General features: G+C 45.2%; 1 protein-coding gene across 1 annotated transcript in view; it reads right to left on the reverse strand.

Moving 5' to 3' along the window:
- Window positions 1-25,599, reverse strand: part of KCNQ3 (potassium voltage-gated channel subfamily Q member 3) — a 297,573-nt gene extending 271,974 nt beyond the window's left edge. The window contains exon 1 of the mRNA XM_050941496.1: window positions 24,986-25,599. Within this exon, the coding sequence (XP_050797453.1) occupies window positions 24,986-25,314 (329 nt within the window). The 5' untranslated portion in view covers window positions 25,315-25,599. The remainder of the gene's footprint in view (window positions 1-24,985) is intronic.
- Window positions 25,600-26,366: the final 767 nt, after the last annotated feature.

Raw genomic sequence — 26,366 nt, forward strand, 5'->3', positions numbered from 1 at the left:
CCCCAAGTCACAGCAGTACAAATACTAATAACTAAAAGCAATTACATGGAATGGAAATTTTAGCCTGGAAAAACTTTATAGTGATGCTAAGCCAAAAGATACTCCCAAATGAGCAGCTGGTAGTCAGTAGGGAATAGTCTTACATTTGCAAAGGCATAAAAAAGATTAATTTTTTACCTGATGGATGCTGACAGTTTGCTCAAAAAAAAAAAAAAAGATGCCATACCCAATGAACTAGAACCCAATCCTACAACCTTTGGCCCAATGATCAGTCCCCTGATATCAGTGACATTACTCATGTGGTAAATGCTATACTTATGAATCTGTTGGACAGATTAGGCCCTAAATTGGACAATGACATTACACTCCAGTACAGGCAATGCTAAGGATTGACTGAGGATCTGCTATTGTTTTAATGACACACACTGGTGGAGGATATGCATGTGAAGGGGTACACAGGGTGAAACCTGGACTGAGCTCTCCAAATGAACCAACTTGGGCTGCCTCTGGCACTGTGATGCTGATGTCAAGCTAGAAGCCTCTGACAGGCACTGCACTTATGCAGCCATCCACAAGCAGGGACACACCCGACTGAGTTAAATGAATGATCGCCCAGCCATTCATGAACCATTAATAGGAAAACTTCAGCCAATTTCCCCCAGCTCCCCAGCCTTGCACCCCAGAACTGTACCATTTTGCACTGGTTAGAAGTCTGATCAGTGTAAACTCATTACATAGTTCGCCACTCCAACAAAAGGGTAATGGATGGGAAACAGCCCTTGTTAATCTGAGCTGAGATTTACCAAGCACTTCAACCAAAACATGCTGTTTTAGGTCAAATATAAACAAATATAGATTTATCAACTACGGAAAGATGGATTTTAAGTGATTATAAGTAGCCGGCTTAAAGATCAACGTTGGCTACCTAAGAAATAAAAATAAATTCACAATCTAAATTCTACTAACTAAGCAGGATTTGAATCAAGCAGCGTCCCACCCTAACAGATTTAAAATTTTTATTAAGATGATGTTTAAAAAAAAGTGAACGGTACAGAGTTTAAGCACAGAAGTTTCTGGTTATTAGGGAATAACATACAGATTATCAAGGGTGCAAAGTTTGGTTTAAGATCGGGTGGCATAAGGAATACATAATCTGTAATATCTCTGATTGGCGGTAAAAGGTTGATGGGTCAAAGTACAGACATTGAGATATGAGGGTATGAAGTTCATAAAGTGGCTATGTTCGGGTGTGGAGTATAATGAGTGGATATGATGAAGAGGATGGATTGACCCTCATTTGGTGATTTGAATCAAGCAGTGTCCCACCCTAACAGATGGTACAAGCAGTTTGCAATTCCTCAATACACAGACTGGATTCTCTTTCCAGCCTGGGACCACTCTTCCCCAGTTTAAAGTCCCCCCACTATACAAATTGTTCCAGTAATTATGACATTCCTCTGGTGTTATCTGGACCGGTGATCTGCTAGGTCACTCCAGTCCCTGAAGCCAGCTTTACCCTGCTCTGCTGTGAGAACCCCCACTCCTGGGCTGTTCATGCACAGCCTTTGGCATATAAACTGCTCCTTAGATTGTGTACTGCCCATCTTTAAAAAAGGGAAGGAGGAGGATCTGGGGAACTACAGGCCAGTCAGCCTCACCTCAGTCCCTGGAAAAATCATGGACCAGGTCCTCAAGGAATCCATTTTTGAAGCACTTGGAGGAGAGGAAGGTGATCATGAACAGTCAGCATGGATTCACCAAGGGCAAGTCATACCTGACCAACCTGTTTGCCTTCTATAATGAGATAACTGGCTCTGTGGATGAGGGGAAAGCAGTGGACATGTGATTCCTTGACTTTAGCAAAGTTTTTGATACCATCTCCCACAGTATTCTTGCCGGCAAGTAAAAGAAGTATGGGCTGGATGAATGGACTGTAAGGTGGATTGAAAGCTGGCTAGATTGTCAGGCTCAACGGGTAGTGATCAATGGCTCCATGTCTAGTTGGCAGCTGGTATCAAGCGGAGTGCCCCAAGGGTCGGTCCTGGGGCCGGTTTTGATCAATATCTTCATTAATGATCTGGAGAATGGCGTGGATTGCACTCTCAGCAAGTTAGCAGATTACACTAAACTGGGAGGAGTGGTAGATACGCTGGAGAGTAGGGAAAAGATACAGAGGGACCTAGACAAACTAGAGGATTGGGCCAAAAGAAATCTGATGAGGTTCAACAAGGACAAGTGCAGAGTCCTGCACTTAGGACAGAAGAATCCCATGCACTGCTACAGACTAGAGACCGAATGGCTAGGCAGCAGTTCTGCAGAAAAGGACCTAGGGGTTACAGTGGACAAGAAGCTGGATATGAGTCAACAGTGTGCCCTTGTTGCCAAGAAGGCTCCCGGCATTTTGGGCTGTATAAGTAGGGGCACTGCCAGCAGATCGAGGGATGTGATCATTCCCCTCTAATCAACACTGGTGAGGCCTCATCTGGAGTACTGTGTCGTTTTGGGCCCCACACTACAAGAAGGATGTGGAAAAATTGGAAAGAGTCCAGTGGAGGGCAACAAAAATGATTAGGGGGCTGGAACACATGACTTATGAGTAGAGGCTGAGGGAACTAGGATTGTTTAGTCTGCAGAAGAGAAGAATGAGGGGAGATTTGATAGCTGCTTTCAACGACCTGAAAGGGGGTTCTAAAGAGGATGGATCTAGATTGTTCTCAATGGAACCAGATGATGGAACAAGGAGTAATGGTCTCAAGTTGCAGTGGGGGAGGTTTAGATTGGATATTAGGAATAATGTTTTCACTAGGATGGTGGTAAAGCACTGGAATGGGTTACCTAGGGAGGTGGTGGTTTTTAAGGTCAGGCTTGACAAAGTCCTGGCTGGGATGATTTAGTTGGTGTTGGTCCTTCTTTGAGCAGGGGGTTGGACTAGATGAACTCCTGAGGTCCCTTCCAATCCTGATATTCTATCATTCTATGATCTCCCTTCCTTCCTAAGATAGCCAATAAGTGGCTAGAGATACAGAAGTAGGGAGGCACCTTTGCATCCTCTCAGCATGTGTTCTCCTCTCCCATTCAACCGGGGCTATCCCAGTCACCACTGGCCACATGAAGTTTCAACCCACTGAGGCAGGTGGCTAGCACTGCCATCAGCCCACCTTCTGCTTCTCTTCACCTCATCCCTCCTAATATATTTCCACTTAGCATGCTAAACAATTCCTCCCTCCTCTGGGTTTACACCCTTCACATGTATCCAAGAGGGTTACCACGGTATTACTCTAGCTCCAGAGAGCAATCTTTTGGAATCTGGTAACATTTTGCTTTTAAGAAAATAAATAAGCTTCCTAAGCAATATTGTGCCATTTCACTCTACAGACTAGACTGGAATGCAGACAACACACCCATGCAGGGGAACAGGTCCCCTTACACCCTTACTCCAGCTACCCAGATCTTGGGAATGGGTGAGAAGCAAGGGTGTTACTTGCTGGCTTGCACCACCCCGGGTCCCCACTCACTGGCCAGGGTAACCAAGCCAGTGCAAGAATGGTTAGATATCTACTGCTGGTACAAGTCAACGGTGACTCACTATCCCCCTCCAGGAGCAAGCAGGGGAGGAATGATGACACAGGGGAGAGTATGCGAGAGCGAGCATGTATGTGAGAGAGCATCACAACGCCTCCCTCCCAGAGCTGCTACAGGAGCCATGATGCCAGCAAGCCGCCACTTGCTCAGGGTAGTGCCTGAAGTCACAGTCTAGTCCTGTAAGAACCATACTGCAGTATCCGACACTGAACTCATAACCGCATCAGGCATCTTGGAGATCCAAAGGGAAACCATTAATGTTTATGAAGCAGATAACCCTGCGATAAATGCTGAGTGCTGAGCTGACTACACAGGGTACGGAATAACAGGTGCTCTCTTTAGACCACAGCCTGAGGACATTATGGGCTTCACCCTGCAAATCTTACGTGAATAGCTCCATTGATGTCAAGGGCACCACCCAGCTGAGCCCGGGGGGCAGGATCAACTGAGCTTAGTGTTATAACCTGGCTAAGTTTTAAGAAAGGCCAATAAAGGATTTTATGACCCAATAAGGTTCTTATCTCTGTGTAAGAGAGACTAGTAATGAAAACCATTCCCCTGTTATCAGCAATTATACCAGATGACATTTAAGTCAGTCAGTCAGTCAGTCCTCAGTCCTGCAAGTGCGGAGCCCTTCCTGGGAATGAATAAAAAATAACCATGCATAAAATAGTTTATTCCAAAAAGTGCAGAAAGTGAGAATCTTAATAAACCATGTTTGCAAATCAAGGGTATGGGGGGGGGAGTAAGGAAAATACACAGAATCCCTATTAGCGTATATTTGCTGCTTTCAGTTTGGCTTACGGTTCCGTAGGAAGTTGGGTGTCATCGCGCCGTCATCTCCAGCAGCTAATTTTTGCTAATAGAATAACAACACTTCTGCAAGAACCACCTCTCTCTTGTCTTCAAGAAAATGAAAAGTCCCATCACCCACCCCTTGAGGCCAGGCTTAGGAAACAAACACACAGCATGGATCAGTGACTTGGCACTGGACTGGGACTCAGGAGCCCTGGGTTCTGGTCTCGCTCTGCTACTGACCTGATGGGTGACTTTAGCAAGTGACATCACCTTCCTGTACCTTCATTTCCTAAATGACTAAAATATCAAATCCAGCACTCTACTTCCTTTTTTTTTTGGCAGGGAAGGGGGATGTTTTGGGGTCCAACCCAGACCAGTAAGGGTATGTGTCACCACCTGCCTTGCAACTCTGGCTGCCATCAACACTATGCTGATGTGGCTCACAGCCTGAACATCATCAGCCATCAGACAAGCATGAAGGTTACATCCTGGCTTCCACTACTCAGTTACTTTTTGCACAGTGACCCCCAATACCTCTCAGATTTCCCCAAAACTATATTTGTAGTGTCCAGTCCTCTCCTGGAACACTCACAGATGTTACTAAATTCATAGCTCCTTTAAAGAGTAAATACATGGCAGCTCATTAATTTAACTGGTGTTTAACCAACACTCTTATTTCAATCACAGCACTGAATTGGTTGACAGTCAAACAAATTTATTAAACAAACAGTCACAGGTTTAAGTGATAAAAAGTAGAAGGAATTGGAACAGAAATGATTACAAGCAAAAGTAAAAATACGCTTCCAAGTGTGGAAGTAGAGCAAGAACTGACAGAGATTTGAAGGGGATTTCAATGCAAACAGTCTCCTCTGTGAGCAAGAGTCAGGCCAGCTGTAACCCTAATAACGCAAGACTTGTAGAAGCGAGGATTGTGTGAGACGAGTGAGAAAAAACTATGTGAGAAGTTGTTGTGACCTTGTGTTAGATATGGAATGCAGACTAGAGTCTAAATAGATGTGAAAAATAAGGAGGACCTATGTATAAACAAAATGCAGCTGTTGTTCATAATTGTATGTAACAACAGGTATAAATGCTTGCTGTAATTGTTTGCCTGGACAGAGACCTGTTTAGCTCTCTCCCTCCACGCAATTTCTCGAGATAATAAAGTATCTGACTTTATTGCACCCAACCAGAGAGTGAGAACTGTGTTTTTCTCCGACACAAGACTCAAACTTAATTTCAGCAAGTTACAATCTTGCCTAAGCAGGTTTCCTACCTATATTTAGTTCCCAGAGACGTCAAGCCCTTAGTTGAAAGACCCAACATCCTGTGATTTCAAGAGCTCTGGCCTCTTGAATCCCCCCAGTTCACATAGACACCTACAGGGTTCTCGACCCTTCTTTTTATAGTCCAGTAAACCTTTAAAATGTATTATTTGAAAAGTAAGCCCAAAGTTTCTCTCTCCTGCTGGGTGTAGACGCCATGTTGTCTTCTCCCCCACTTGTTAGCTTGATAGCTTTGTTTACCTTATATGTAAATGTACCTTCATTGTCTCTGCCTGATGACCAGGATGGTCAGACAAGCAAATACACATTGCTTTGTCTAGGGTAGACTGGGATTATGCATTGTTTGCCAAACACACTTTAAGAATATAATTCTATCACGTGTTTATAATCTTTGTACACCCTCTATACATAAACCACACAATGATTTTCAGGACCAGCATGTTACCAGTTTGTAGATGACACCTTTGAGATACACATTATGACAAAACTGTGTGAGGTGCAGTGAGTATGTCTGGCCTGACTAGAGCTGACACAGGATAGTGAATCACCAATGGGCCTCTGTCACAGCATCCAGTTGCCATATCTGATTTCTGTGACAGCTTCATTGCATGCAGGTGGAAGCAACCCTGTAGTAAAAACAAAAACAAAAAACAAAAACAAAAAAAAACCCCAACAACAACAAAAAAGCAACAAATGAAATAAATTAGAGGGGGAAAGCCCATATACCATGGTATGGTGTAATTAACAACAGCCGTTTCCTCTTTTATATGGAATGGTAAAAAAGCTTGACAATGCTTCATGCTATGGATCTTTAATTCAGAGGGGCTTTCCCTCTTGAGCTTGTTAACATGGATCATTATTGGTCAGAGTTAATTTGTTGAGGTGCGGGATGAGAAATTTGGGCTTGCATGTACTTCTGATCAACACAAGCAGAGCCTGAATGTTACAGAGGAAAAAGTGATGATTTTCTGAAAAAGCGCCATGGAAAATGGAGTTTAGAAGGAAAATATGACATGCTACATGACATACAGATAGGGCGAAATCCTGACCCATTAAAGGCAATTGCAGTTTTGCTATTGACTTCAACGGGCCCAGGATCTCACCCACAGAGTATAATAGTAACTTCACCTAAGTTATAAAGCTCTTTGAGCCTTTTTCAACATTAAGGCCACAATCCTATAAATTGTTTCACATGGACCTGCGTGGCCAGAAAATAACAGTGAGATTCAACTTCACCAATGCATGCTGATACATCTGTAGGAAAGTAATCCTAACTACATCAACTCAACAGTAGGCAGCAACCTAGAAAACAGTGACACCAAAAAAACAAAAGGGTAACAAGTATGAGTTTATAATACAATGTGACAACAAAAATTACAGAGACCATTTTGGATGACACCTGCAAAGGAATCATGCAAAGGCCGTGGAATATTGCATAGAAACCTATGGACAAACTTGAGGAAGTTCAGAGAAGAGCAGCAGAAACAGTTAGGAAATTGGTGGGGCTGACTTTTGCAGGAAGAGAGACTCATCCTGGGAGGTGTGGAAGTCAGATGCTCAGCATCTCCCAAGATCAAACTCTGGCAGCACTGGCTACATTACAACAACGAAAAAGAATCCATTTGGTAAATGCTGGAAGGGCTGCAGCACGAAGGAGGCCAAGCAGTTATACCAGGGGGGTATAATTAGTAGAGATGCTTGGGAAAGCAAGAACCAGAAGCAGGTCATGGAGCTATTCATGGGGGCACCTCAAAAGTGGAAGGTGGTGGAGGGATGGAGAAGGGGAGTTTCCCTTCCCTTAATAGCATCCAGGAGGGTGAGGGAAGCCTCCATACCGCTGAGGAGTCTGGGGAATATGTAATATAATAGAGTCTCCCCCCTTGGAGCAGCAGTGAGGAGGATGGGGACCTGTGAGTACTGAAATTCTCCCAACTCTACACAGTCAGGAAGCTCTGTGGTGGGCAGCAAGAAAAGAGATAAAGCTCCTTCCTCTTCCAAACTGCCTTCACATTTGTCAGACTAGCCAGAGGCTGATACAAATGATGGAGGGTCCAAGAGACAAACCTCTCCAGTAAGTGGTGGAAGTCATGATGTCACTAGTGGAGCCCAACTCCTCCACTTTTAGCCTCTGGCTAGTAGGCGCAGGCCTCTAGCGCCTGGTAAACTCTTCAAACCCTAGTTTATTGTACAGTATGTGGCGATCACATGCATGCATGTGGCGATCACATCATATCACACCAGGCTGTTGGATAAATTCTCCCTCCACATGTGAAGACAAAGGCTCCATCTATGACCATGATCATCTATGTGATGTTATACAGAGCTAAAGCCCTTTGCCACTAGACCAGCGTTTCTCAAATGCGGCCACTTGGGGCCTTTCCTGTGGCCACAGCCTCCTGGACTATGATTGGGGAGGGAGAGGGGATAAAGTAGCAGTCCCTCTCCCTCCTTGTTGCTCCTGGATGCACCACCTTGGTGTTGGTTACTGGGGCCACCAGCCCAGGTATTGAGTCCTGCCCCTATCTGGAGACACCTGGAGGGGCAGGCAGCTGGTACGTTCCCCACCTTCTCAGGGGCAGTGGGGCTCAAGCTTTGGGCTTCAATCCTGGGGTGGGGGGCAGCAGGCTCTGGCTGTGGGGCTTTGGGCTCCAACCCCAGGCCCTGACCCCTGGCCACGGGGCTTCAGGCTCCGGCTGCGGGGCTTCAGGCTCCAGCCCCCTCCTGCCTCCTTGCCACACCTCCATTGTCCCTGGCCCCGCTGCCTTCCCCATCCCCATCCAGGCATGACAGGGCTGAGTAAATCTTCTGTGAAAAGTGATACTTATATGTTTGCTGTGAGAAGTGATATTAACACACATACAAGTATCACTTTTTACAGCAGACTTACTAGCTAGCAATAAATACATTACAGTGATTTGGACATGTACATGTCCATATTTATTTGTTTTTCCTAAAGGTAATTAAGTATTTTAGGAAAAAGTGTGAGAGCAGCTGCCAGCAAGAGTTGGTGGCCGCACTCTGAGGCCACCAAAAAAGTTGTCCTGAGAACAGAGGATTCACGGAGCCTGGGGCAAAGTGGGGGAGCTGCGGCGCTTGTACTCACCTGGCCACGGTCCGGGTCTTCGGTGGCATTTCGGCGGTGAGGGACCCTTCAGTCGCACCGCGTCTTCTGTAGCACTGAAGGGCCCTCCGCCATCAAAACTGAACGGCCCCCCACTGCCGAAATGCCACCGAAAATCCGGACCACTGCCAGGCCAGAGCTCACGGGGCATTTCAGCGGCGGGGGGCCCTTCACTTGCTCCATGTCTTCGGCGGCCAGGCATGGGCTCGACCGCCGCCAGGCATGGGCTCGCGGGGCCCCTGCGGGGCCCGGGGCAAATGCCCCACTTGCTTTCCCCTCTGAGCAGCCCTGTGAGAACCCCGGCACTAGACTCACCATAGCAGAGCCAGGCTTCTTTTCATCACCTGGGGAAAGCTATTCCCTTTCATACCCATGCACTGAACCAATTAAGATACCTCCATTTTCCTCTGTCTGCACTTTGTTGTCTTTGACCATGCCCAGTTTGTAAACTCCTTCATCTCCACTCCCTGTCCTCCTTTCACACAGCCATGCTCTCAGAGAAAGACCTTCAGATGGAAGACGTGCCTTTGTACTAGTGATGAGTTCTTTTCATGTTAGCACAGGCAAGCATGGTCCGTAAAAGACATTCAAACAAAGAAAGACTGAGAGAAATAACTCTTGGAATGAACAAACACCATTTCAGCATTTGGCACATTATTATTCTCCACTTACTCAAACACTTTTATGACCCTGACAAGGAGAAATATTATCACCACAACCACTACACTTGCAGAAATTATTGGATGAGGTCTTTTTTGCCAGTGATTTGATCATAATGGTCCCTTCCAGCATTAAAAGAAAAGGTAAATCTTTTAAACACATTTCAAAAACTGTAAAAGGCCTGATTTTCAAAGAAAAAAAGGTAAATGCAGTTTCAGAAGCAAAAATGTACTTGCAACTGTGTGCTAATTTGCATGCATAAATTCCTCGGTTGCATGCACAATTCCAATAATTGTGCAAATACCACTGACATATAGACAAGAAACAGCATGGTCCTAATTTTGAAAACCACGCGAACACTCAGCATTAACATTACTGTTATGCTGAAAGTTGCCAATAGCTACCACAAGGATTCCTAGAACCAAAGACAATAACAGACCTCACTGAAGCCAGTGAACCTATTTCATGCTCAACAGAAGGAGCAATGAAGCCCATTTTCATAATGCAATAGCTGCAGACAATGGAAGGTGCCACCTGGGGCACTAAACTGCATGGTAAGACCTAAGCAGAGCTAACCGAAGTAGATTAACAGGCACTTCCCTGGTTGTAAACACAGGGGCTAGGATATTGGTGTGCAGGCCACATGTGTTGAGGCTTGTCTACACAGGAAAGCTATATGTGTGTAAGCTAGGGTTTGACTTTAACCCACTGCAGTGTTACCAGTCCCTGTGTGAACACTTATTCCAGACTGTATGCCTTTTCCAGTTCAAGTTATGTTGCTTTAGAAGGAAATTAAACTACACAAAAATGCCATGCTTATTCCAGAAGAGGATGTTCACAGAGGAAGTTATAACTACAGTAGTTTAATTATACCCATATAATTGGACAATTATAATTGTAGACAAGCTCTTGAAGAAAGTCAGAAAGAAAGGTGTGAGAATGATCCTGAAAGATATCAGCGAACATCAGTGAGACCCTGGCCCTGCCCCCACTCCATCCTTTCCCCCAAGGCTCCACCCCTACTCTGCCTATTTACAACCCCCCCTGAGCTCGCACCACCCTCGCTCCTGCTCAGTGCCTCCTGCATACAGTGGAATAGCTGATCCGTGGCACATGGGAGGTGCTGGGGGGAGGGGGAGGCACTGATAGGGGGCTGCCAGTGGGTACTAAGCACCCACTATTTTTTCCATGGGTGCTCCAGCACTGGAGCACCCACAGAGTCGGCGCCTATATCAGAGACACAGAGCTTCTTTGGCAAAGGGCTCGCTGGAGTGATAGACCTGGGGGTTTCTAAACAAGGAAACTGCCAGTTGTTGTTTATTCCCACTATTACTCCTGAGGGCACTCTGTCCCAAAAAAAATAAAAATTCTGCACACAATATTTTAATATTCTGCAAATTTTATTTGTCAAATAAATGTGGAAGCTCCAGGATAGCACTGGGGAGCACAGGCCACAGGCTGCACAGAGATGGGAGACCGCAGCTCGCCCTCCCCCACCACAGGACACAGACTCAGCAGTAAGGCTGCACCCAACCCTGACACAGTGCAAGGACCGGGCCTGCCCTAGAAACACCCCAGGGCCCTGCCCTTCCATACCAGGTGCACCAGGTGTAGGCAGGCAGATTCAGCAAGGCAGGATCCAAGTGTGGAGGGGGTCTTAGTGTGGGGGGATCCAGGTGTGGGTTGAGAGAATTCCATGTGGGGCAATCTGGGTGTGGGTGACTCAGTGGGGGATCCGGGTGCGGAGGGGGGGGATTTGGACACACAGGGGCTTTTGGAGGGGGGTTCTGGGTGCAACGGTAATGGGACTCTGCAGATGGGTCCAGGGGAAGGTGATTGGGGCTCAATGAGAGGGGTCTGGGTGTGGGGGGAACAGAGCTCGGGAGGGGGGTCTGGGTGTGGGGGGCTCAGTGGGGGGTCCAAATGCTGGGGGAGTGGAGCTCAATGGAGTGGGGATCCAAGTGTAACTGGTTGGGGCTCAGTAGGGTGGGGATCCGGGTGCAGATTGCTTGTCAGGATGGTTCAGGTGCAGGGGGAGTTGGGCTCATCAGTGGGGGGTTCTGAATGCAGGTGGGTGAGGCTCAGTGGGAGGGTCTGGGTATGAGGCAGCCTGAATACATGGGGGTTGGATGGAAACAATACTTTATGTATACTCTTTGTAAATAAACAAGATTTCACCAAAGAATATACCTGACTTGTACCATCAATTTCTAATTCTAATGGAGCAAAATTATTCACGATATTTAAGTACAAAGCAGACTGCGAAGAGTTACAAAGGGATCTCACAAAACTGGGTGACTGGGCAACAAAATGGCAGATGAAGTTCAGTTTTGACAAGTACAAAGTAATGCACATTGGAAAAAAAAATCCCTACTATACATACAAAATGATGGGGTCTAAATTAGCTGTCACCACTCAAGAAAGAGATCTTGGAGTCATGACGGATAGTTTTCTGAAAACATCCCCTCAATGTGCAGCAGCAGTCAAAAAAGCAAACAGAGTATTAGAAAAGGGATAGATAATAAGACAGAAAATATTAGAACGCTATTATATAAATCTATGGTACACCCACACTTTGAATGCTGCGTGCAGTTCTGGTCGCTCCATCTCAAAAAAAGCTGTATTAGAATTGGAAAGAGTACAGGGAAGGGCAACGTAAATTATTAGGTGTATAAACCAGCTTCCATACAAGGAGAGATTAAAAAGACTGGGATTGTTCAGCTTAGAAAAGACTAAGTAGGGGTATGATAGCAGTCTATAAAATCATGAATGGGGTGGAGGAACGGAACAGAGAGCTGTTATTTACCCCTCACATAACACAAGAACTAGGAGTCACTCAATGAAATAGGCAGCAGGTTTAAAACAAACAAAAGGAGGTATTTCTTCACATAACACAGTCAACCTGTGAAACTTGTTGCCATAGGATGCTTTGAAGCCAAAAGTATAACTGGGTTTGAAAAAGACTTATCTAAGTTCCTAAAGGATAGATCCATCAATGGCTATTAGCCAAGATGGTCAGGGATGCAAGCCCATGCTCTGAATGTCCCTAAGCTTCTGACTGCCAGAAGCTAAGATTGGGTGACGGGATGAATCACTGAAAACTGCCCTGTTCCTTTCATTCCATTACAAGCATCTGGCATTGGCCACTGTCAGAAGACAGGATATTGACTAGACGGACCATTGGTATGCACCTAGTATGGCCATTCTTATGTTCTGATGCACTAAATATTGGCTAACTGCTCAGACCAAAAGGTGCCACAACATTCTGTCAAAGTTTATATTAACCTTCTTTTGCTATTGGACTCAAACTACATTGAACCCAATTAGTTGCTCCTTTTACACTGATGTTGACAGGCTACCCACATGCTTAAGATTAAGCACATGCTTAAGTATTGTGCTGGATTAAGGCGAGAGTAGGTAACTCACAAACACACCCAGTCCAGATGTTCCTTCAAAGGTAGCCATTATCAAAGTAGGTCAATTTGAGCCTAAAAATATTTTTCCCAGGCACAAATGGGTAAGCCTACGAAAGATCATTTTAAAATGAGAAAGAAGCCAGCACATATTTAGTTGTTCTTGGACCATATTCTGTATAAAGCTATTCATATTTAAGTTATCCCTTTTAATACTGTATTTGCCAGAAGCAATTGAAGTAGCAGTGCTTCCATGACTTCATAATCTCTGTGAAGTGCTATGCAAAACAGTATATAGCACTGTTAACTAAAGAATAAACACTATTATTTATTTATAAGTGTTTCTACAAAGCGTATCATTATAGTATCTGACTATCCCCAGCAGTGTACCTATATCTCTAAGATCCAGACCTATTTCATTTCAGACCAGGACACACAGACTTTTTCCAAACACTCAACCCTCTGATTAAAAAAAAAAAATCCTTATGGTTGCTAAATTAGATTCAAAATTACTTAAGGCCAAATTGTCCATAGATACATATATGATACCCCATTGCCTTTATGGGAGCTTTGCACATCCATCCCAGGGCAGAATTTGGCTTCAGCAATACACACACACACACACACAATAGGGGTATGTGTGTATATAGATAGATCAGTGATTTTTTTAAAAGAATCCAACTATTAGTAAAAAGTGAAACCAGACTATAATACACAGCCTCTAACTCTCTATTTTTGTGTTTGATTTGTTTTTAATGTTATGCTAGAATTCACAGATCCTTCTGTAAACAAGTGAAGAAGGTGGAAAAATCCTGCCCATTTCTGGAAACTTTCTGTAGGTTCAGATACAGAGAAAACATACTTATGCAGGGGGATGAGAGCACTCCACACTCACCTAACCAAAGCTGCTGCACCCATGAAAATGCAGGTCTGATTACAAACCAGAAGAATCCAATGATAGTCTGAGTAGCACAACAAAATCTTGATGCTCATTTCACCGTTAGGGTTAGCACCCGTCTGGGTTTTACTGGACAGTCCGGTTTTTGGCTTCCATGTCCAGCTCCCATTTAGGGTGCCTGGTTTTCGACCAGAAAGTCCAGTTGAAAAGGGGTCTGGCAATCCTAAATGGCACCTGAACCAAAAGTCCAGTTACCACAGGGTTGGGGGAGGTGCCAGGTCTTTAACCCGCACGAGCTCCTGCTCAGCCAGGGCCGCCTCCTACTTGCAGGCAGGCTCCTTGAGACAATTCAGCAGGTGACAAGGTGCAGAGCTAATGTCGGGGGTGGAACCTTAGCGAGAAGAGACGGAGAGGGGGCAGAGCCCGGGGGAAGAGGCAGGATGGGGTGGGGCCTTGGGGGAAGAGGTGGGGCAGGCGTGGAGCCTTGGGGTCCAGCTAGCAGCAATTATAAAGGTGGGAACTATTCACCATAGCTCAAGTCTCACCAGTGGATCCTAGAATACAATCCCAGGATACAGGCTGTTATATAAACCTTTAACTGTTGTGCAGTACATGGGGTAGTTTGCCGTGCTATACTATGGGGTAATAACTCATTCCTCAGGGATACCTAGAACCAGGAGATGTACTCTTTACACCAAAAACTCTGTTCTATTTGCAATTTTTAGTATTCTAGGTCTTCATTTATTTCCTCCAAGACGATGCCTATCACTCTGTGATGTCCACCCATCTGTGATAGGGTTCGGGGGAGAGCAATCTTGTGATTAGTACACCCGATTCCTGACCCTCTGCACCTCTGTCAGGCCAGCAGAAGCACCTGTTCCTGATCTTAGGCTAGGGGACCTGGGCCCGCTATCTCCACCAAGTCCCAGCCCAGGGCTCTGTGTGAAGCAACACCATCAGGATCCTCCCCACAGCACGCCTAAGTCCACTGCCGTAGGTTATTTCCTACCCATAAGTCCCTTCAGCTGGGACATGGCCCCTCTGTCCAACAGTCACTCATTAACAAAAAAGAGTCCTTATGAACAGGGCCCTGCAGTAACTGCTGGTTCCCAAGGAGGGTGGTGGTTGGAGAAAGCTCTTTCTGTGGGCCTTGCTCACTCTGTGGCCCCCTCTCAGCTCCTTCCAGCTTCCTGTCTCCAGCAGTCTGTCCACCACTCTCAGCCCGGGTTGCTGAGATCTCATTTAAGCCACTCCACCAGTCGGAGCATGTTCAGAAGGTCCAGAGGTGTGGAGCTGCCTGGGCCAGTATTGCCTTTTAACCCCTTCAGGCTCAGTGTGGGGTTTGTATACCCCATCGCTGCACCATCTGACTGAGAGGCTGCATGTCATAGCTTACGTAGCACACAATAGTGTGGTCAGTAAAACTTCATTTACATTAGTGGGAGGGTAAATTTTTCAAACATTACACTCCTAAGTGCCTAAGAGCCTTTTTGAAAATGGGACCTAGGCACTTTTGTAAATTTTACCAATAGTCTTATTACTATGAGTCCTCCTAGGGCTCTGCTTTCTTTTTTCATGCATGTCAATGAAATACCAGCTTTCTACAGCCAAGGACTGAACCACAACAATGCCTGCTTACGGCAACCAGAATACGATTGAACCTTATTAATCCACAAACAAAACCCTGGCTGTCTCCACAGGTCTCAGCAGAGATGTATTAGCAGAGGTATGTGATGAGGTCTCCAATTACTGAGAACTTCATTATTTTTACAAAGTATACTACAGAATGTTTATTGGTGCATTATGAAGTATTAGCATAAATAATTAAAACTGGACTAGAATTGTCAAAATAAACAAATAAAGAGCATTCACTAATGGAACAACCCTGCTTTTTAATTGTGCTGATTCACTTGGAGGCAAATCCAAGCTGATTAGCTGGGCCAAGCGCTAGGCAAATGAGCAGGAATAAGGGTTTCTTCCCCTACTCCCACCCCAGTTTAGTACATAGCCACCCCAAGGAGGCTACTGCAGCCTAATAGCTAAACACCCAAAAGCCCTGATGTGGCAGGGAGAAAGAATGGGAAGATCCATGCAACTGCAGAACCTCAAGCCACACCTCATCCTGGCCAGTCCCGCATACTGTCACTCCAGGGCTGCCCCCTAAACAGTTGATCTCCATATTGAGCCCATCTGCACCCAGCCCCTCCCACTGCACAACAGAACTACATCAGTTCTGCTGCTTGGAAAGGTTCCATGTACTCACCCATCCCCTTAGCAGGGCCGGCTCTAGGCACCAGCCAACCAAGCACGTGCTTGGGGCGGGGCAGTGCTCGGGTTTTTTTGGGTTATTTTGGTTCGTCAGGACAGCGCTGGAGAGGGGCTTTTTTTGTTTCTGCGGCGTGGCGCTAGTGGGGGCAGGGGCTTCAGGCAGCGTGGCGTTGGGAGGGGTGGGGGCTTGCGCAGCGCTTGGGGGGGGCAAGGCTTCGGATGGTGTGGTGCTCGGGGGCCGGGGGATTCAGCAGCGTGGCACTCGCGGGGGGGGGGGGTACGGCAGGGCGGAACTCTTCTTTTTTGCTTGGGGCAGCAAAAAAGTTAGAGCCAGCCCTGCCCCTTAGGCACAAATCCCCCATCAAACTCAGTGACAAAACTAAAATTGACTTTGTGGAGTACAGGGTCAGTCACTTGTCCACTAAAGGTCTGATCCTGCAATGCTGTACTCAGATGAGTCATCCTTTGCTTTCAGGACCTTCCACTGAAGATTAAATGCAGCTTGAAATCTGTCTTACTAGCTCTCACACTATGTATTATTTTTCTTAAACCCCCAGCTCTTGGAGTCATGTGATCAGTTGAGAGTCTCAACTTTTATTTTTAAGTAAGTTTCAATCATAGTTGCCAAGAAAAACTTGAAAATGGGACCCAAGTACACTCTAAAAGCAAATAAAAAGAACCCAGAATGTCCTATTTAAAAAAACAACAACATGATTTTGGGGGCCTGAATCTTGCTTTATATATATATGTTTGGGTTGGCAATACAAAATCTGTAATTTCTTTAAGGCAGATGACTGGGTTCCTGGAGTTTTTACAATATTCAGCAGTGCATCTAATTAAATAGTGATTTCAATGAGTACAAGGCATTGCACCCTCATTTGGGGTTTTGTTGGGTTTTACAATTATCTGCGTTTATTGATTTTAATAATGTACAAACTTTTTTTTTCTTTTTAAGTAGGAGTCTTGAGTAATGATTAACCCAATGCTATGGACAGACATTTCAGAATAAGATATTTTTTCCCATTTTTAACTCTTGCCTTCTCAATGGCAGAGTTTATTATATCCATTGATAACTTGGACCTCACACACCTCTGTTGTTTGAAAATGCAGCTGCACATATTCCACTAGTGGATTGTTTCCCATCTTTGATGAGCAATATCTACTGGTTGATCAGAGTTGTAGCAAACTTGTATTACACAGTCAGCCATGAGCAGGCAACTGATCCACAGGCCACTAGCACAACTTCAATGGGACCACTATAACAGGGAGCTTTACCACTGGCTTCTGTGCGAGCAGAGCTAGGCCAATGTTGAGCTCTTTTGAATAATCTCACCCTAAAATACTTTCCCACTAGAACTATTCCATGTAAGCAATTGCTGTAGTTGCCATAGGAATGTTACAAAATTGCAAACAGGAGGGGCAGTGTCTAGAAGACACTCTTTCTATTGAAGGGTTGGCTGAAAAATTTCCACAAAATTCAATGGAAAATTTGATTTTCAACTAAACAAAAAATGTTTGCAAAAAGTGTCTGATTTCTGCAGAAAATTTCAACTTTTCATAAAGAGAAATAGAGAGTGTAAATACATACAGATATAGTGTACTTACACTTTCAGGAAGCCTTTGATAAGGTCCCTCACCAAATGCTCTAAGTAAAGTACACAGTCATGGGATAAGATGAAAGGTCTTGTCGTGGATCAGTAACTGGTTAAAAGATAGGCAACGAAGAATAAGAGTAAATGGTGAGTTTTCACTGTGGGGAAAGGTAAATAGCAGGGTTCCCCAAAGATCTGTACCGGGACCAGTGCTGCTCAAAATATTCATAAATGATCTTGAAAAGGGGACAAATAATGAGGTGGCAAAGTTTGCAGACAATATAAAATTACTCAAAAAGATAATGTAGACCAAAGCTGACTGCAAAGAGCTCCAAAGAGATCTTACCAAACTGGGTGACTGAGCAACAAAATGGCAGATGTACTTCAGTGTTCATAAGTGCAAAGTAATGCACATTCAAAAACATAGCCCCAACTATACACACCTAAATTAGCTGCTACCACTCAAAAAAGAGATCTTGGAGCCATTGTGGATAGTTATCTGAAAACATCTGCTCAATGTGCAGCAGCTATCAAAAAAGCTAGAAAGTTGGGAACCATCAGGAAAGGGATAGATAATAAGATACAAACTATCATAATGCTACAATGCAAATCCACGGTATGCCCACACCTTGAACACTGCATGCAGTTCTAGTCTCCTCGTCGAAAAAAATACTATAATTGGAAAAAGTACAGAGAAGGGCAACGTAAATGATTAGGGGTATGGAACAGCTTACATATGAGGAGAGATTAAAAAGACTGGGACTGTTCAGCTTTGAAAAGAGATGACTAAGAAAGGATATGATAGACATCTATAAAATCATGACTGGTATGGAGAAAGTGAATAGGGAAGTATTATTTACCCCTTCACACCACAAAAGAACCAGGGGTCATCCAATTAAATTAATAGGCACAAGATTTAGAATAAAAAAAAAGGAAGTATTTCTTCACACAATGCACAGTCAACCTGTGGAACTCTCTGCCAGAGGACATTGTGAAGGCTAAAAGTATAACTGGGTTCAAAAAAGAATTAGATAAATTCACGGAGGATAGGTCCATCAATGGCTATTAGCCCAGATGGTCAGGGATGCAACGTCATGCTCTGGGTGTCCCTAAACCTCTGACTGCCAGAAACTGAGACTTGATTACATGGGATGAATCACTCGATAAATTCCATTTTTCATTCCCTCTGAAGCATCTGGCATCAGCCACTGTGAGAAGACAGGATTCTGGGCTAGATGGACCTTTAGTCTGACCCACATAGCTGTTCTTATGTACACATACATATGCGCACACACACACCTTTATGTACTTATACCCACACACCCTACATCCCAAAAACCAAAAAATTACAATTTGGAAATGACTCCCATGGGAGTTATAGTTCATGTGATTCATACCTCCTTTCTCCATTCTGGGACGGATTCCTCAGCCAGACTACATCGCCCATGACACACCAGGCCAGGGACTCCTATGATGCTCAGCAAGCTGGAAGACCATGATGCATCATGGGAGATGTAGTCTGGATAGGGAGTCTGGCCCATAGAGGACAGTGGGGGCAATCAAACACCTGAATTACAACTCCCATGAGGCAGTGTAGAATTGTACCTTTTTTGATTCTGAATTGAAAGTTTTCAGACAAGAATCTTCAGGTTTCTATTTATCACTGAAAAGTTTAAATTTTCCATGTGAGAAAAAAAAACTACTTTTCCAACCAGCTATATTATTAAGTTATAGACACGCTGTGATGATATTTGAGAATGCTTGCCCTAGGTCATTGAGGAACTTCTCAGATGCTAGGTGGACCCAAGTTCTGATAGACACCGAGAAGACACCTACATATTTTCAGAAGGAAAGATGGTGTCAATTTCTTTGGTCCCAGTTCTTCACTCTAGTCAGTGCAAGTGTGAGTGCACACACATGCACGTGTGCAGAACAAGAGAGGAGATTCACAAGAAAACACACACAGGTAATAACATCTGTTTCTGTGACTCACAGTTCCCTATGAGGACTACAAACCAATGTTCTGCATCAAGAAATATTCCCCTCACGCAAATTAATACCTGAGTCTGCAAACACTGTCAGAGGCAGTGTTTACTGCCTTAGGAAGTCTCAGCGACCAACTTCATTAGAACTAGAACTGTAATAAACATTACATACCTGCTCCATAGCCCCTTAAAGGTAATGTGAGCCTTTCTATTGATTTCATTGAACTTTAGATCAGGCTTTATCAGTACTATTTCCGCTAGTAAGCAAGTGCCGGGCTTTTCAGTTGTTCATTGGCAATAGGTTTGCACATATTCCAATTTTCTTTTTAAATTTAAATCTTTTTTTGGATTGTGAGGCTACCCAAAGGATCTAGTCCACTTTACTGACCGAGCAGTAACATGTCACTAAAATACATAATTTTTAATGATAAAAATCACACCAAATAGGCACTTGTTTAAATGTTTTGGATCCTATCACCCACTCACACACCCCTAATAAAATGTAAACAACTATTTGCACCTCTGGCGAGGCTCAGTCTGAGGCGTTCCAGGGCAGTTCTACTTTCATGGCAAAGCTGTAAATCCGACACAGGAGAGATTTACAAGCTGAAAAGCCCCTTCACTTCAAAGGCTCTACCATGAGCAAACAGAAATCAGATTTTAATCTAGAGCTCTAAATGTTAGCGTTTCCCATGGTATCATTCTTCCTGCTGATGGAATGATGTTCTCCACTTTCTGTGAGAAGAGCAAAGCTCCGCAAGTCCCTAACAGATTTGCGAACAATCTTTCATTTCTTTAATTTTTAGAGTTTTGCTTTCGTAGGATCTGATCCTATGACATGCTACATAGATTGTCATTTTTTTTTGTTGTGTTTGTACAGCGCCTTGCACAGTGTGGTTCCAGGCCTGACTACGGCTCCAAGAAGATACAGTAACACAAATAATTAAATAATAAGTAAGTTTTGAACACCCACAGAATTCTATTGCACTCAGCGTCACACAAGGTTAGGCCCATACTGAACAATAATATAATAGGGCCAGATTCTGGTGCACTGGAAGAGATGGGGGAGGAGTGGGCAGAATCCAGACAAAGCACTCCCATGGGTGGTAGACTGGGGAGCAACCGGGGCATCCACCAATGTGCCAAGTCTCAAGAGTGTGCTTTGCTGTGGTGGGAACATGGCCATTCCCCCTCCCACTACACATACACTGCTTTCAGCAGCAGGCTCTGAATGGAAGAGCACTCTGCCTCTTTTTAAAAGAGGAGCAAGTTGTGGAACAGAGTCCATTCCCCTTAGGCCCTCCTGAGCCATACTACCCTGCCCTGGGATCACCTTCAAAACCAACCCCACTCTACTCCCACCACTCCCCTGTGGGGTTCGTAGAGCACAGAAAGGGTTTTGCCCTCAATGTGTTTGGGTTTCTAAGTAAGGGCCCAATCCAATTCCCACTTAAATCAATAGATTCTGTCTTAATTATACTGATTACTTAAGAATCCCCAGTTATTACTTTAAGGGTTTTCAGGCCCTTGTCCCAAATTCAGGCCCAGTATTATTCAAATTATTATGTAGCTGGGAACCCCGATGCGCACAGCTGCAACACTCACACTACAGGAACTCTTCTACATTCACAAATAGTTTATTAATACATTCAACACAGTCACAAACTAACTCAGTAAGGTAAATAGAGAGGCTACAGAATGTACATCTTGCCATCCGTAAACTTGCACCATCCCTTGCAAGACAACCAGAAAGGTTAACCAATATCTTCCTCATTGCCATTACCTTTCGCCGTATCACCAGTGGCCATAATTCTGGCACCTCCCAAGGGCTACATCTCTCTCCCCTACCATCCTCAGGCTGGGATGCAACTTTGATAATACATTACTCTGACGCCCCTATATATAATGTGTATTCAGTAGTGGTTTTTCCTCTTTTCCTTGTTTGTATTTCCTCATCCCACTAATGCTGAGGTGTCCTTCTTCTATCTATAGGTTAGTACATTGATACCATTTCAGCTCATGATCATACCTGTCTCCCCCTGCTTAAGCGGATTTGCGGTTATTACTTCCCATGTTCCTTGCGATAGCACTTACAGGAACATTCTGCCTCCTACCGTTAAGCAAGCTCTTCTTAGGTCCCAAAATCTAAAGGTAACCGCTAATCTATGCCAAGGGTTACAGCCGACTTGACCACACTCATGCTAACTTAAGCTTCAGCTAATATCTTACAGGATACAGGCCTGTAGGTTTCATGCATTACAGCTGAATATACCAAAAGCAGCTAAATATGATGAAGGCAAGGCAATGACATAGTAAAGGCAAGCTAGCCCAGTGGGCTACAAATTGGGCCATAAAAAGGTGCTCACCAAAACAACTTGAGTAAGTCGTGACAAATGCAAGGCCATGAAACTATAAAAAGCTATTTTATTTACTTTAGGAACAAGAGACCCTAGAAGTCTTCTTTAGTTAACATGGGGACTGATCCTGCTCCCGTTCAGGTCAATGGCCATGGGTAATCAGGTCCCAGTCCTGAAAGCTGCTGAGTTTCCACCTCACAGAAAGTGCTCAGACCCTCGGTCCTTACTCATGTAAAATTCCCATTGACATGAACAAACCAGATCCTGAGAAATGTTGAGCATCTGTCATTCATGGAAGGGACTGTAGTCATATCAGTATTTGGCCCCACCATGTGTGTCTGGTAACTGGTAGATGCTATTCTTGGTAGGTGCACATCCCCATGGTGTCTGAGCAGCTAACAAGTTATTTTGGATACCTCTTCCAATATAGGAACTGTTTGCACAAGTAATACATAATAAGTGTGTATCACAGGCTCAAAAGATGCCAGATGCTTTTCAAATACATAAGACACATTCCTGACCACAAAAGCTTCCCATATACAAAGAAACAAAGAGCAAATGATGGGTGGAGGAAAAGGATATGACATACAAAGTGATCAGAGTGATAGCTGGCACATGGGTTCGTTTTACAGGGGAGGGGAGTCTTGTAGGAGAAGGGGCTCTGAGATTTTGTTTGATTTTTGAATGCCTACAAAACTGAATACAGTTACAATGTTGTGAAAATGGGGTTTTAAAGAGTGGTTTAAATGAGACAGAGTGAAGCACAGACAAATAGCTTTAGGAAGTTCATTCCAATCATATAGGATTGCCTAGAACCAAAGTGGGTTGCAACCCCTTTTTAACGGGGTTGCCAACGCTGGCATTAAGACTTGCTGAGGCCTGGGGCTGAAGCTGAAGCTCAAGCCCTGCCACTCGGAGCCAAAGCTGAATTCTGAGGGCTTCAGGAGGGCTTCCTGAGGCCTCCTGCATGGGCTGAAGCCCTTGGGCTTTACCGCCCCAGGGCGGCAGGGCTCAGGCTTCAGTCCACTCTCCCAGGGTCATGTAGTAATTTTTGTTGTCAGAAGGGAGTCGTGGTGCAGTGAAGTTTGAGAACCCCTGGCCTAGAAGAAGATGGGAGTGATTGTGAGAGAAGGCTGCACGTGGACTTCTCAAGTCTCGTCTCTCAAAAGTCTCTTGTCTTAAAATCAGAAAACAACAAATTAATCAATTATAAAATACAGAGCAAGAGATCCAGGTTGTAACCTCCATCAAAGAGGTCTTCCCAGAGATAATATATACCTAATGCATTGTCATAAGCTTTCCTAAGTCACATACCCAGTTCGAACCAGCTGCCCTACTAGACTGAAAAAATGCCACATTATCTAGAGCTTAGTTTTTCAAGCAGTTCAACCCTGATATTTTAAAAAAAGCAAAACAGAAAAACAATGTCCTGTTTCATATGACATACATCATGAAAAGAACAATCTACGTTAAATAAGTGGGAGGGGAAGTTTAGCAATAAATCAGTATTATACCGCTACACAAAAACTCATCTCAATAATGAACCTGATCCACTCCTTACTTAATCAAAACTCCCATGAACTTCAGTGGCAGACTTGTCCAATGGCAGGATCAGAGCCTTAAGCTCAATGGCTCTACTCATGTGAGTAAACACTATTTGTATGATAAGAATTGGCAGGTTCAGGCCACGGATCCACAATCTACACAGACTAGAGGACTTTCCTTGTCTCTGATAAAACCAACTTCAGCAATAACTCCTCAGTCTTCCTGCATAGAAATTTTGTCCACTGTGGTTTACAACATTTTTTTTTAAAACAGTGCTATCCAATATCCACACTGTTTTTCAACCGCATCCACGCAACATTATAAAACGAATTTATTGTAATGGGACACTGACAACTTAAAAATCTATGTTGCAAACAAATGTATTTCTCTATGATACTAATAACATTTTACATTATTTTAAAATGCAAGAATTTTAGAAATCCAGCATGCAGGTCAGTCTTTATGATGTCCTTTTTGCAGTTCTCTCATTTTGGACAAGTGAAATCAGTTTCACTTTCAAGCCCTTTGTGATACCATGGCTGGGTTTCATACACTGCAGGTGGATGTTTATTTAAGAATTTTTTTTAATGTGCAAACATTTCTATTGGCCTTTGGTTTTTTTAAACCTTGTTTATAACCACATTTAACATTTTGGGCTAGATTTAAGTTGTCAGTGTCCCTTTAAGCACTTTGATCCATAAATCTATCATAATCAGTCCTTGTTCCATCTCTTTTCCCAGCTTTCATAAAATACCGTTTTCAACATATGTATTCAAAAGAATGTATCTGTACAAAGACACGAGAACACCTTTTAAATAAAACAGCCTTTCATTTTAGAAATCTTGATGATAGCAAAAAAATAAATAAATAATTAAAGGCATATTTTTAGCCCATAATGAGATCCTGGTAATTTTCTCCTTGTTCAGAACAAGTTCCAATGAGCATTATGCCTACAATGATGGAGCAAAAACAGTTGCATAATATGCATCTTCTGTGAGAAATTTACACACCCCTTTCAGGGTTTAGCCTTTAAAATTATGGTAACTCACATGTTCACTGGCTGGATGATTTATATTCTCTTCTACAGGGCCAGTCTCCCTGAATCCAGGCTCTCTACGAATACCCTAGTTACCAGCCCCAAGACAAAGCCAATTTCATTCAGCACCTTTCTCCCTGTTTCTTCAGGGATCTCCATGTATTCTCACCACTGCAATCGACTGCTCTTGCAACGGGTTGTTTTGCGTGCGTGTGTTCCGGTGTCGATTTACCAAAGCTTCCAACTATATCAACTGGACTTTACAGGCTGCAGGACACAAGAGTGGGGGCACCTCTTGGACCTTGGATCAAACCTCCCGCAGTTATTAGAAAAGCAACACAAAAGAAAACCATGCCGGAATGACAACACAACCCATCTTCTCCCCCTGCCCTGCCTCCGCGGAATACAAGTAGTACACCGCTGCCGAGAACCCCCGATACTCACACGAAGGCATGATACAGCAGCGCCCACCCTCTGGGTCTCTCCAGGGCATCATAGATTAAAGTTTGGATCCTCCTGTACTTGGCATTGTTCCTCTTGACAGGTCTGCTCAAAGGTGTTTTGGCCAAAAGCCCAATCCCTTGCGGATTCCTCTTCCCCCCCTCTTCCTTCCCGGCTCCCTCCAGCAGCAGGGTCCCATCTTTATCTGCTCCAGCTCCCAAGGCCAAAGAACCTTGCTCCAGATCCCCAGCCGCGAGTCCTACTTTCTTCTCTTCTTGCTCCCCGCCACCAGCGTTCCCCGCAGCTGCTGCCTTCCTGGACTTGAGTCCCATCTTTTTCGCTGGTCCTTAAAGGCGCAGCTGGAGGTAAGCAGCAGCAGCGTGCGGAGCCCCAAGGCCATGATCCGAGCTCCCTTCCAAAAAAAAAAAAAAAGAAAAAGAAAAAAAAACGGGTGGGGAGAGGGAACCACAGCGCTGTCAGGCCATCATCACTGAAGAGGCGCAGCCGCCGGGGCTAAAGCAGAGGCATGATGGCAGGAGAGAAGTGGGTGGCAGCAGCACCTGGACCAGCAGGAGGATGACACCATCCCAGAGTTTATTGACTAGCCTGATGCCAGAGTCCCTTCTCCTCCCCTCCCCTCCAGCGCCTGCCGGATGCCTGCGAGCACCCGCCAAGCCTCACGCTAGGGAGTGGCCCATTGTATGTCCCCTGCAAACAGCAGCGCGCCTCCTCTCTCCCCCTCCCCAGCCCCGCTGTGGCTAGTCATTCATTTTGCAGTGGGCACGGTGCATCCGTTCAGCACGGCGGAGCCTGCATGCGGCAGGCAGCGGGTGCTGCGTGCTGCGATCCTGGAAATTTCGCCCATGAGGCGCGGGGGGGGGGTATTCCTCCGGCCTCCACCCTTTGCAAAGCGAGTCCTCAATGCCCAGGCGAAGGCCGGGCTCGGAGAGCCACCAGCGGCCGGGCAGGGAGATCCCAGCGCCCGCCACGGGGAAGACCCCGCTTGGGAGCCGGGGATCCCCCAGCAGCGTCAGCCGCCTCCCCCTGCAGCCGCGCGGGAGCGGGGGGGGGGGGGGGATTCCGCCCTCCTCACCCCGGGCTGCCCCGCGGGAGGACGCGGCTGCCTGGGCAGGGTCTGGCTCTGCGGCCGCGGGGTCCCGCTGCGGCCGGGGCCTGGGGCAGCAGGAGGGCGAGAGGAGGCTGTGGGGGAAGGATGGCGGGAGAGGAGGGGCCCGGGGTGCTGCTGGCGCTGCTTGCCTCCCGCACGTCCTGCTCGCGGGAGGTGGGCGGTGAAGCCAGCCCCGCAGCTGCCGCCCTCCGGGTCCCCCGGCTCAGGGAGGAGGCTAAGCCAGCAGCGTCCCTAGCGCCAGGGGTCCTTCTGCCC

The sequence above is a fragment of the Gopherus flavomarginatus genome, chromosome 2, assembly GCF_025201925.1.
Source record: "Gopherus flavomarginatus isolate rGopFla2 chromosome 2, rGopFla2.mat.asm, whole genome shotgun sequence".
NCBI classification, from domain to species: domain Eukaryota; kingdom Metazoa; phylum Chordata; order Testudines; family Testudinidae; genus Gopherus; species Gopherus flavomarginatus.